Raw genomic sequence first — 11,383 nt, 5'->3', positions numbered from 1 at the left:
CCCCTGGCTACGCCACTGCATAGTAAATATTTAATAAGTATTGCAGAATATTTTAATTTGTTGCAATGCATACTTTACGGTTGGATCTAAATTTGTACATCACCCGGCGAACAACCGAACCTATAGCTCTGTTTTCGTATTATCCAGTATGACACTATCCAGTAACTTGCCAGTAACCAAATTTCGGAGAGTAAGCCAATATTTACTCCCAAGGAGAGAAATATGCAACAAAGACGAAAACGCAAAACCAGCAAGAAGTTGCAATTTTTATGAAAGCTGATTAATTTGTTATTTTCCGAAGCTTTCTAAGAAAAATAGTATTTCCCATCTTACTATATATTAAATTCGATTAATTTACTCAACTGCAACAAAATACTAAAATTTTTTTTAACGAAAGGGAGGTGTGAACTGTGATTTTTGGACATAGCCAAATATACAGATAAAATGTAAGCTTTCGCATTTTAGCGATAGCCAAATTAGAATCCGGCTGCTGGCCGACGCAGTTGGCTTTTTGATTTCGATAAAAACTTCATCAACATGAAGTGCTATATTAATTTACTAATTTTCGTCTTTGTTTTATAATTAATTGCAAAAAACAACGTTTTTTCTTGTAAAGGTTAGTAAAGGTTCGCAGCCGTGAAATTTTTTTTGACATAAAATTATGACACATCAAAAAGTAAAGTATAAACAATATCAAAAAATCAAATTTCCAATCAAACTGATTTGCCGTGAAATTTTTTTTGACATAAAATTATGACACATCAAAAAGTAAAGTATAAACCATATCAAAAAATCAAATTTCCAATCAAACTGATTTGTGCAGATCAGGGGTGTCTCATATACATAAATATTTTGGAGCCTGTTATAATACATCTTATTCTATTCCTAGGTTTTCTACATTATGGGCCGTTTTCTCATCTAACCTTTAGATTACCGCCACTTTATCGTCTGATATCGAGTTTTCGCTTTTCTCATCAGCGCATTAATTTCTCGAATCGATAAATTGTTGCTCACCCGATGCAGACCTTTAAAAATTTGTACCCAAACTTTAAAATTTTGGTTTGGTTTGGTTATGAGCAGTTAGATATTTCAACCAAGGTTTTGGTTTTTGCTAACAGTTTGCTCTTTCTTTATATTTAGCTTATGTTGCATTGCCACCTTTGAAATTTTATGACGAATGTAGTGAAGTTTCACTCTCGGAAATGTAGTGAAGGTTTCACTCTACGGAATAACAAATTTAATTTTTACCGGTAAGATAAGAAAACGAAAACTCTTTGAAAGTGAGGAACAATTTCCGCCTGTTAGTAAAGGCAACTTTACTGCTTACATTAGAAAACGGCCCTAAGTAAAGTTGAGAGAATGGCATCAAATATATATATTTTTTGATCAATTACGATGCTTTATTTAACTGTCAAAACATGGAACTAAACAATTTTTCAGGGCGCTCGCTCATCTTGCTTACGTACCTAGAATATGGTTTTACTGAATAAGAAAATTAATATGACCACCAGGTTGTCGAAGCTTTGCCCGGAGGGCATATCATTTTTAGAGTTTTCAAGATTTGGATAGCTTTACAAAAATATTTTGGAAAAAAAATGGTTTTCGATATCTATTAAGTAAATTTTTTACTCTAAAATTTAGGTGGAAAGCCTATTCCGAAATACTCTGGAATGAATTTAACAAAATACAAATATTTATTACATACATAGAAGCGTGGCAACCCTGATGGAAAATATTTTCTGACCAAAGCTCTCAACAATACCGTTCATTTGATATCCATATTGCGATGTTTTAGATAAATTGTGTAGAATCGAACATAAGTGGCAACCTTACACTATTATCCTAAGGGATACAATTTTGTATATAGGGAAAGCATTGTTTAAGAACCTTCTCTTGGTACCCATGAATAGTAATATTTCACTTTTTTTAACAAAAAATTAAATAAATTTGCGATTCAAAATATGTGGCAACCCTATTAAAAATATTTTAGAATTAGAATCTTTAAAAATAAATTTTATATAAATATTAGATGTATTGTAATTAATTTCGAATAGGTGGCAACCTTATACGAGTCTTTCGGAGATGGTGCCTATTCAGATAACCTTAAAATCCAAAATATTATCTGTGTCAAAATTTCATCAAAATCGTTAGAGCCGTCTCCGAGAACGCTGTGGATATACATATATATATATATATGGGGTGCTCCAATACCAAACTGGACGGGGTTCACACTTCATGTGTTTGATTTGTTTCAAATTGTTAGGGTTGATGGATAAACATAAATAATAAAAAAAAATATGAAATTTGGGCTTGATTAATACATTTTTAAAAACCACACAGCACAAAAACCAAAACAAATCGATTTAATAGTTTTCCAAATATCTCGAGAACGTGGCGAGGGAAAAAATTTGAATAAAATCACACATACACACACCAAAATACTCTATGAAAACAAATATTCTTGAATTTTTCTTGAAAAATTTTTCGCATAAAATATGCTATCTTAAAAAAAATTGAATTGATTTGAAAAAAATCACACATACACACATCAAAATACTCTATGAAAAAAAATATTCTTGAATTTTTTCTTGAAAAATTTTTCACCTATAATTTTTTTTATAAAAAAAAATAGTTTTTGAAAACATGCCATCTTAAAAAAAATTTTAAAAGATCACAATGGTAGCTCTGAGTATTGCGCAATATTTAAGTATAGTATTACGGGGTGCAGTCTACAATAAATTGAGTTATGAATTTTTTTACACCGAAGTTGAGTAAAATGAGTACATTACAAATTTAAAATTTTTTTACCATGATTTTCCTTAGATATAAGATGCATTTTTATAATTTTTATAATAAAAGTCAATAATATAATGTGTGAAATGAATATTTTTAGTTTTTAAAATAAAAAAATAATATAAAAAATGTTTTTTTTTATTATTATGAGGATTTTTACTATTGGGGTACAAACGTATCCCGGGTGTGTGTTTACGTATATAATGTGTTTGGAAGGCTGTAGCTCCTGAACCAATGGTCCGATCTGGTTCAAATTTTGAATTTGAACTCAAAACTAAATAATCTTCCTAGATCCTAGCGGTATAGAGGTATAGCGGTTCAAAAGTTACAACACTTCAAAGTTGAAAGTGGATACATTTGTACCCGGGTGTGTGTTCTAGGGTTAAAGGGTTTTCGTTTTCTTATCTTACCGGTAAGAATTAATTTGTTATTCCGTAGAGAAAACTTGACTACATTTCCGAGAGTGAAACTTGACTAAATTCGTCATAAGGTATATCTACGAGACATGTAGTAAATATTTTTTTTTTTAATTTAGGAATTTCGATAATGCCATCTAACCTTTAGATTACCGACCACTTCTTCGTCTTGATATACGAGTTTTCGCTTTCTCATCAGCGCATTAACTTCTCGAATCGATAAATTGTTGCTCACCCGATGCAGCCTTTAAAAATGTGTACCCAAATTAAAATTTTGGTTTGGTTTCGGTTCATGAGTGAGATATTTCAACCAAGGTTTTGGTTTTTGCTAACAGTTTCTCTTTCTTTATATTTACTTATGTTGCATTGCCAACCTTTGAAATTTTATGACGAATGTAGTGAAATTTCACTCTCGGAAATGTAGTGAGGTTTCACTCTACGGAATAACAAATTTATTTTTACCGGTAAGATAAGAAAACCAAAACTCTTTAAAGTGAGGAACAATTTGCCTGCACTGTTAGTAAAGGTAACTTTACTGCTTAAAATTTCCAGGATAGCTTCGTAGAAATCCGGAGAGTGTTCCTGTGAAGTTTAGCTATTTTTGAAAGAGTTGCCACCTGTCAGAAAAATAGAATTTATTTAAATATGCAAGTAAAGTATTACGATGTAGATATCAAATGGAAGGTATTTGGGAAAGATATTTAAGAAAATTTACATAAAAAAATATTTTAGTAATAATGCAGCTCGCACCAAATATTGCAATATGTGTATCAAACGGAAGGTATTGGAGAAACATTTACATATGTTTGAGTAGAGTTGCCACCTCTTTCAAAAAACTAAAATGACATAAATGTGTACATTAAAAAGTATTTCGCCGGATACGTATCTAACGGGAGCTATCGGGAAATGTTTCAGTCAAGGCCAATTATCATATAGGGTTGCCACATAGCTAAGAAAATAAAATCCTATAATATTTTTAAGAAATACCAAAGATATATAGTGCGATAAACTTGCCGATTCTAAATTTTTAAATCTATATGTGTGCATATGTATGCACGTTAATGCCAGAGTTGTGAAAAATTTCACCAGGTTGCAATTTAAAAAGCGAATTTGTTTAATATTTAAAAACTAAAAGAGTACTCAATATTAATGTATAATTTAATAAGGCTTAAAAAATATAATACAATTTTTAATAACGATTTGTGCAAACGCAAAAAGAGTTTTTAGTTGCTGATCAGAAAAAGCTTATAACAAAATCATGCAACGTGTAATCAAAGGAGATGGCGGAATTATCTCCCTAGATGATCTAGGAGGTGTGGGGAAAACTTTTCTCATCAATTTAATATCGGCGTCAGTTCGAATGCGAAATGGGATTGCAGTAGCTGTAGCATTACCGGGAATTGCAGCAACACCACTTGATGGCGGATGTACAGTGCATTCAGCACTTAAGCTTGCATTGAATTTGAAGCAGAACGAAATACCTACATGCAACATCAGCAAAAACTCTGGTATGACCATAGTCATAAAAATCAAATTATAATTTGGGACGAATGCACCATGACACATAAGAAATCGCTCGAAGCAGCTATGCAAGATTTTCGTGGAAAAGATCAACCGATGGGAGGCGCTGGTATACTTCTTGCAGGTGATTTTCCTCAAACATTACCCGTTATAGCTCGATCAACGGCTACAGAGGTGTTGAACGCGTGCTCAAAAGTATCGCATCTGTGGAACTATGTCGAAAAAATTACGCTCCCAACAAATATGCGAGTGCATTTGCTGCAAGATGCATCTGCCCAAATATTTTCAAAGCAACTTTTGGATATCGGAAGTTCTATTGATCGCACAACAAATGAGATATCATTTCCGTCCAAATTTTGTCAAATGCAACAGAGCATTCAAGACGTCATCGACAGAGTATTTCCGAACTTAGCGATCAACTACCGATATCCGGAATGGCTCCGCACACGTGCAATTTTAGCTCCGAAGAACGATGGTGTTAGTAAATTAAACGGTCAAATTCAATTGAAAATTCTAGGAGAAGCAGTCGAATATAAATCGATTGAGGTAGTAGTGGATAAAGATCAAGCTGTTAATTACCCAACTGAATTTCTTAATTCTTTGGAGCCACCTGGAATGCCTCCTCATTCGTTGGCGTTAAAGGTTGGATCACAAGTGATGCTTATTCGGAACTTGAATGCGCCAAAACTGTGCAACGGAACCAGTGATAAAAAAAAAATAACACCGAATTTGATCGAGGCAACAATCATCAGCGGTATATTCAAATGGGAAGATGTGCTGATTCCACGTATACCGATGATTTCAAACGATTTACTGTTCGAATTCAAGCGGCTTCAATTCCCATTGGGTCTTGCTTTTGCAATAACTATAAATAAAGCACAAGGGCAATCAATAACTATAGCGGGTTTGGATTTGAATGTGCTTTTCACATGGGAAATTATACGTCGCCTGTTCACGAGTTGGGTTACCACAAAATTTATATATTTACACACCAAATAAAAAAACTTAAAATATTGTTTATCTGTTAGCATTAAGGTAAATAAAAAGGTCTTCAGTTTCAAAACTCTAAATACATGTGTCTTTCTTTGGCGTAGCAACGCGCGCCGGGTATTGCTAGTTGGACAATATTTTTGAGCTGCCTAAACACATATACTCATCATTTAAACATAAAAAACCCTACTTTATGAAAGTCAAGTCATGTTTTCACATTTTATTTACTGACTTTACACTTTTTTTAAACATTTGCAATCCTCTCACATTGGAACAAAGCAGTATTTTAGCTGATATTAATTTCGCACTGAAAAGGTAATCATTTGACCTAATGTGAGGTGTGATAAAATTCATGCGATTTCGATTATGTTCGAAGTTAAGTTGNTTTTCACATTTTATTTACTGACTTTACACTTTTTTTAAACATTTGCAATCCTCTCACATTGGAACAAAGCAGTATTTTAGCTGATATTAATTTCGCACTGAAAAGGTAATCATTTGACGTAATGTGAGGTGTGATAAAATTCATGCGATTTCGATTATGTTCGAAGTTAAGTTCGAAACAACTGTTTCCAAAGCAACAAACTTAACTAAATATTTAGTAATGAGTAAAATTGTTTGCAAAACTAACTGTGCTTATATAATGAGTCCAAGTGGCTGGAAAAGCAATGAAAAAATCGCGCGACGTATTCTGGAAGACCCCTCCAATCCCTTGGACCCCCAGAGGATGTTTAAGGGCGTATATAAAGCTGTTTCACCACCATTAACTTACAATTTCTATTTTCAGATCTATTTCATACAACATAATAAATAAAGCAGATTTTAAAAGTGTTATTAGAGTTATAACTCTATTAAAAAACAGTCAACTACACCAGTTGAGCTGAAGCTACCAGCGACGCTGAGATTCCTCGCGGAAGGAGGATTTCAGCGAGGTATCGGAAAGGATTATCACATCGCACTGGACACCAGCGTTGCCAGGTTGACATTTTTAACGTAATTANGTTGACGTTCGGACGTTTTTCGAATAAGAAATGACGTTTTTAACTTCCCAGTAATTTTTCTCTGTTACTAAATATTGTAAGTAGAACTAATTTTGAATTATTTTCTTAACAAATCTTTACAAGCATTTCTTCGCAGCACTTTTCTACAAAAGATATTTATTCTTTGGACAGAGATGACTTAACTATGATGCAAACCAAGCGTACGCGTATTTTTTGGATTCTTGGACTAAGGATCCCGCGTTAAAAGGCTGGTTTTGTAAACACTTGAGGTTACGAGGCTTATTGCAATGTTTGCAATTGCACATTAAAAGCCAAATCAGGAAGAACCGATCTATTGCAACACGCATGCTCGCAAAAGCACCAAAAAAGCTGTAGCAGCATAAAAAGTCAGAAAAAAGTAGGCGACTTGTTTAAGACTGCCGTGAAAATGTAATGAACGCAAAAACGGCTGAAATATTGCTATGTTCCTTCTTACAGACCGTAATTTAGCATTTTCGACAACCGATTACCTGACCAAATGCTACAAGAAAAAGAATTATTAAAAATCAACGCGATTCTCTAGCAACTTAAAACTTGCACATTATTACCTTGGAATTTAACAGGATTGATAGCATACTCAAAAAAATATTCTAAAAATCTGAATAAAAAGGTGAAAATCTAGCTGAAATTTTGCAGATTTTTTATAATTTTTGCACAAAGTTTGAAATGTGGATTTATATTTTGTTTGTTATATAAAAATCTAGGCTTTTATGGAAAAATAATAAACATTAAATAAACAAAAACAGCCACAATCGATCCAAATGTTGATGACTTAATCAGCTGATCACAAGTGTATGTATAAAATGGTTTTTATATAACGATCTCAAAGCAGTTTACAATGAATTTTAAATGTGCTCTGTCAAAATGATATTTTAATATACCTTACGTAAATACTTATGTACCTTTGTATACAACAAAAGTTTAATAAGAGCAATTCTCTGTGCATACATTTGAAAAATACGTTTTTGGGTAGGAAATGACGTTTTTTCAGACCAAAACGGACGTCATTTCATGCCGAAGACCTGGCAACACTGCTACACACGATGACAGTGTCAAAAATTCTAAAAGAAATCTTAGTTATTTTAGAAAAAACACAGTCTCCTAAGTGCACCAAGTTTGAAAGGAGGAAAAATGAATATCGGCAGTCTAATTTATACTTCTATAATCATTTTGGGATTCCAGGAGTGATTGGCTGCATCGACGGAACCCACGTTAAGTTGCTAAAACCTTACGAAAATCCTCATTTTTATTTACAGAAAAGGTGGTTTTATGATAATATGGTAATAAGTTAAATAATGTCTGATATTTTATTTATATATAATAATGTTCATAAATGCCGTGGATGCAAGCCATCCAGGATCGATCATGATTCTTTCTTTTTCAGCCTCCTCAGACTCACCAACGTATTGGCCAACCGATAAAAAAACTCAAACTTAATAGACTTTTTGCGTGTTTAAAGGTATTGCAGATAATGAAATAATATGTAATCCTTGTTTTGATTTATTCTCTGACCACTCTCCTCCTCAATGTTGCCTTCACAACAACAGAACTGACTGCAATCTCTTCCAAAGCTTAACATCTTCAAAATTAAGATTGAAACATTCGAAGAAATTTAGCGAAGATATCATCACAGCTTCAATAACTGCATCCAACAAGCTGTTTGGAGATCAACACCCATTCTAAGCAAATCAAAGTGTACAAGAATATCTTCTTTTGTAAACAATGTTTCCAGGTTTTGGGCGAGCCTATTCCCTTTTTATCCATGCAATTCTATATAGTTTCCCCATTTTTTATTTAAGGTTTTCCAGTTTTTTCACCCTTTTTATATAACTCAGTTTTTAAAAATGTTGCTTCTACTCCGCCGGGCCTGGGTTCAAGCCCTGGTCAAAGCAACATCGCAAAACATTTAGAAACACGGGTTTTTCTTAACCTCCAAGTATATTTCTCTAGATCCCCGCAAACGCACATAGCTTTATCTCTCCATTTTTAGCTTGATGTGCTACCGAACCATTAGTGAACTGCGAAATTTTCAGCTGGTTATTAATTGTCATGAATTGACTCATATTTTTGGACATGTTCTTGCGTTTTTGCATGTTTTTTTTAGTTAAGATTCCTAAGGAAGAAGAAGGCTTACTGCACATATTGTGCAATATGCTCGACTTTGATTGGAGGTGGATGCTGACGGTCGAGATTCTTCACGTAACTAATCTTTGAATCTCATACATCTTTCCCGTGAATGTATCGCTCACTATTTTAGCCTAATAGTAATATTATAATACTTATGGGCACGGCGTATGTGATTTTCCCCGTTCCCGCCATCCCTTTTTTGGCCAAAATACCAGAAAACGGGAAAAAGTCCCTCTTCTGGCAGTGCTGCTTGTAGAACAAAAACTGACCAAAAAACGTCAGGCTAGAAAGAAGTGGCAGCAGGCTAGCCATCCCGAAGACAAATGAAGCTTTAATAGGCTAACGAGAGAGTTCAAATAACTCTTGCAAAAATAACGCAATTCCCAACTTCATCATTATCTCAGTAACTTAGGTGCCACAGCTGCCCTCAGCAACAGAATTAAAGAGGCCAACACTGGCCCAACCCGCCTGCAGAATGGAAAACAACCAATGGGCTAAAAGCACATTTTGACGTAACCTAAAAAATGTGTTTGCTCCACATGAAATTGAACCCTCCCCCAATACTGCAAAAAAAGTAAGACAGACTCTCAAGCAAGCTATCAAAAAACTTAAAGCTAAGAAGGCTCCGATCTAATCGCTGAAGAAATATTAAAACAACTCCCGGAAGAAGGAAACACTTTCCTGACTTATATTTATAACGCAATTCTTTCATCTGCTTTCGTTCCACCTCAATGGAAAGTATCGCAGGTAAAAATGATTCCTAATCCAGGAAAGAGTGCAGAGAAAGTTGAGTCATACCGCCCAATCAGTTTGCTACCCATCGCCTCTACAGTTCTGTAGACTATTTTTCTCAAAAGATTGATGCCAGTAATAAAACAAAGAAACGTTATCCCTAATCACAATTTCGGTTTCAGGAAGAAAAACACAGCACAATCGAACAAGTTCACATGCTTGTTAACTGCATTCGAACACAAAAGTATTGTACAGCTTCATTCCTAGATATATCCATGGGCGTAGCCAAGTAAGGGCAGGGGCGTGCTCGAAAAAAAAATACTTATATCAGATATATCAAATGTGCTCTAATGGGAGTTGAAATCCTGGCACTAGTAACAGAGTGGCTCGTGTTATTTAAAATTAGTTTAACAAGTTTTCAAAAATAGGGTACAAAAGTCCAAAATGGCTTAAACCAAATAAGACAATGGCTGAAGGACTGGCGAATTAAGCCAAATGAGACAAAGTCTGTCCAGGTTACGTTCTCACTTAAACGTCGATATTACTAGCGTGTTACGACACAATACTTGTATCAGATATATCAAATGTGCTCTAATGAGAGTTAAAATTCTGGCACAAGTAACGGAGTGGCTCGTGTAATTCAAAATTAGTTTAACAAGTTTTCAAAAGTAGGGGACAAAAGTGTCTTGATACCTGGTTGCGAACATTAAGGCTAACTTCACCCAGAAGAAGCGGGCTTGAAATTAAGCTTGTCAGTAATTTAACCATAAAAAACGCAACGCTTCATATTGAAAGCCATCGTGTTTGAGATATGCCCAAGATTTTGTGGGGTTTTACCGAACAGTAGTCCTGAAATTCCTTCAGTTCATGTATCCTCTTTGGACTGTGGGAAAAGAAACTATATATGTTTCGGCACAGTGTCTCAATGCTTTTCGGCATTTTTTACAAGCGTAGCTTGAGCAAAGGTGAAGTGAGTGGCATGCGCACTAGGGTGGTCCAAAAATGATTGTGAAAAAGTAAATTCGGAATTTTTATGCTCTCACCCCTAGGCTTGTTCTATACCAAAAAAATATACCCTTATTTTTTTTATTTTGAAATCAAAAAATATTTAGCATGGAAAACTTTGAGCGCTTTGAGCGACCTCTAAGAATTTTTTGTTTCAAATTAAAAATATAAAGGTATACTTTTTTCGATATAGAACAATCCTAAGGGGTGAAAGCTTCACAATTCCGACTTTACGGTTTTTGGACCACTTTAATGTGCACTTCATATAAAATAAACCGGTTTCTGCACTCAATAATGTTTTCAGCCCGCCCAAGTCTCCATCCATAACATTAGCGCCATCAGTGGCCAAACCAATTAGGTTTCTTATTTTTAAATGCAGGATTCGCAATTGTTTAAAAGGCACAATTGGCAAATATTTATATGCAAAATGATGTTTGGAATATATATTTTTATAATTAAGAATTTAAACACTCAATGCAACTATCCGACCAAAATCTTACTTTGCTGACCAACCTACCAAATGAAAAAGAAGCTACCAAATTTGGACAGAAAAGACCAACTGCTTCAAACTGCTTAGCCGTATACACCGAAGAAAGTTGTTAAAATTATTAACGTGTGCTGTGATCTTCATAATATCTGCCAATTTCATAACTTAGATTATACCACGGAAGTATATCGATTTTAAGCCTGATCAAAAAAAAAGAGACACCTTCAAACTGCCGCGACAAATATATGGGAAGAAATCGCAAACAATTTATG

At 34.2% G+C, this 11,383-nt stretch overlaps 1 protein-coding gene across 1 annotated transcript; it reads left to right on the top strand.

Moving 5' to 3' along the window:
- Window positions 1-4,766: 4,766 nt before the first annotated feature.
- On the top strand, window positions 4,767-5,688 carry LOC108377923 (uncharacterized; the record flags this gene model as incomplete). Its single annotated transcript, XM_017634221.1, has 1 exon — window positions 4,767-5,688. A coding segment is annotated over exon 1 (922 nt), but the record flags the coding sequence as incomplete, so codon positions are not given.
- Between the last annotated feature and the right edge of the window lie 5,695 nt (window positions 5,689-11,383).

The sequence above is a fragment of the Rhagoletis zephyria genome, unplaced genomic scaffold, assembly GCF_001687245.7.
Source record: "Rhagoletis zephyria isolate East Lansing unplaced genomic scaffold, Rhagoletis_zephyria_1.1 Rzeph_scaffold_12972, whole genome shotgun sequence".
In the NCBI taxonomy this organism is placed as follows: Eukaryota; Metazoa; Arthropoda; class Insecta; order Diptera; family Tephritidae; genus Rhagoletis; species Rhagoletis zephyria.
This window is presented reverse-complemented; position numbering and strand designations above follow the sequence as displayed.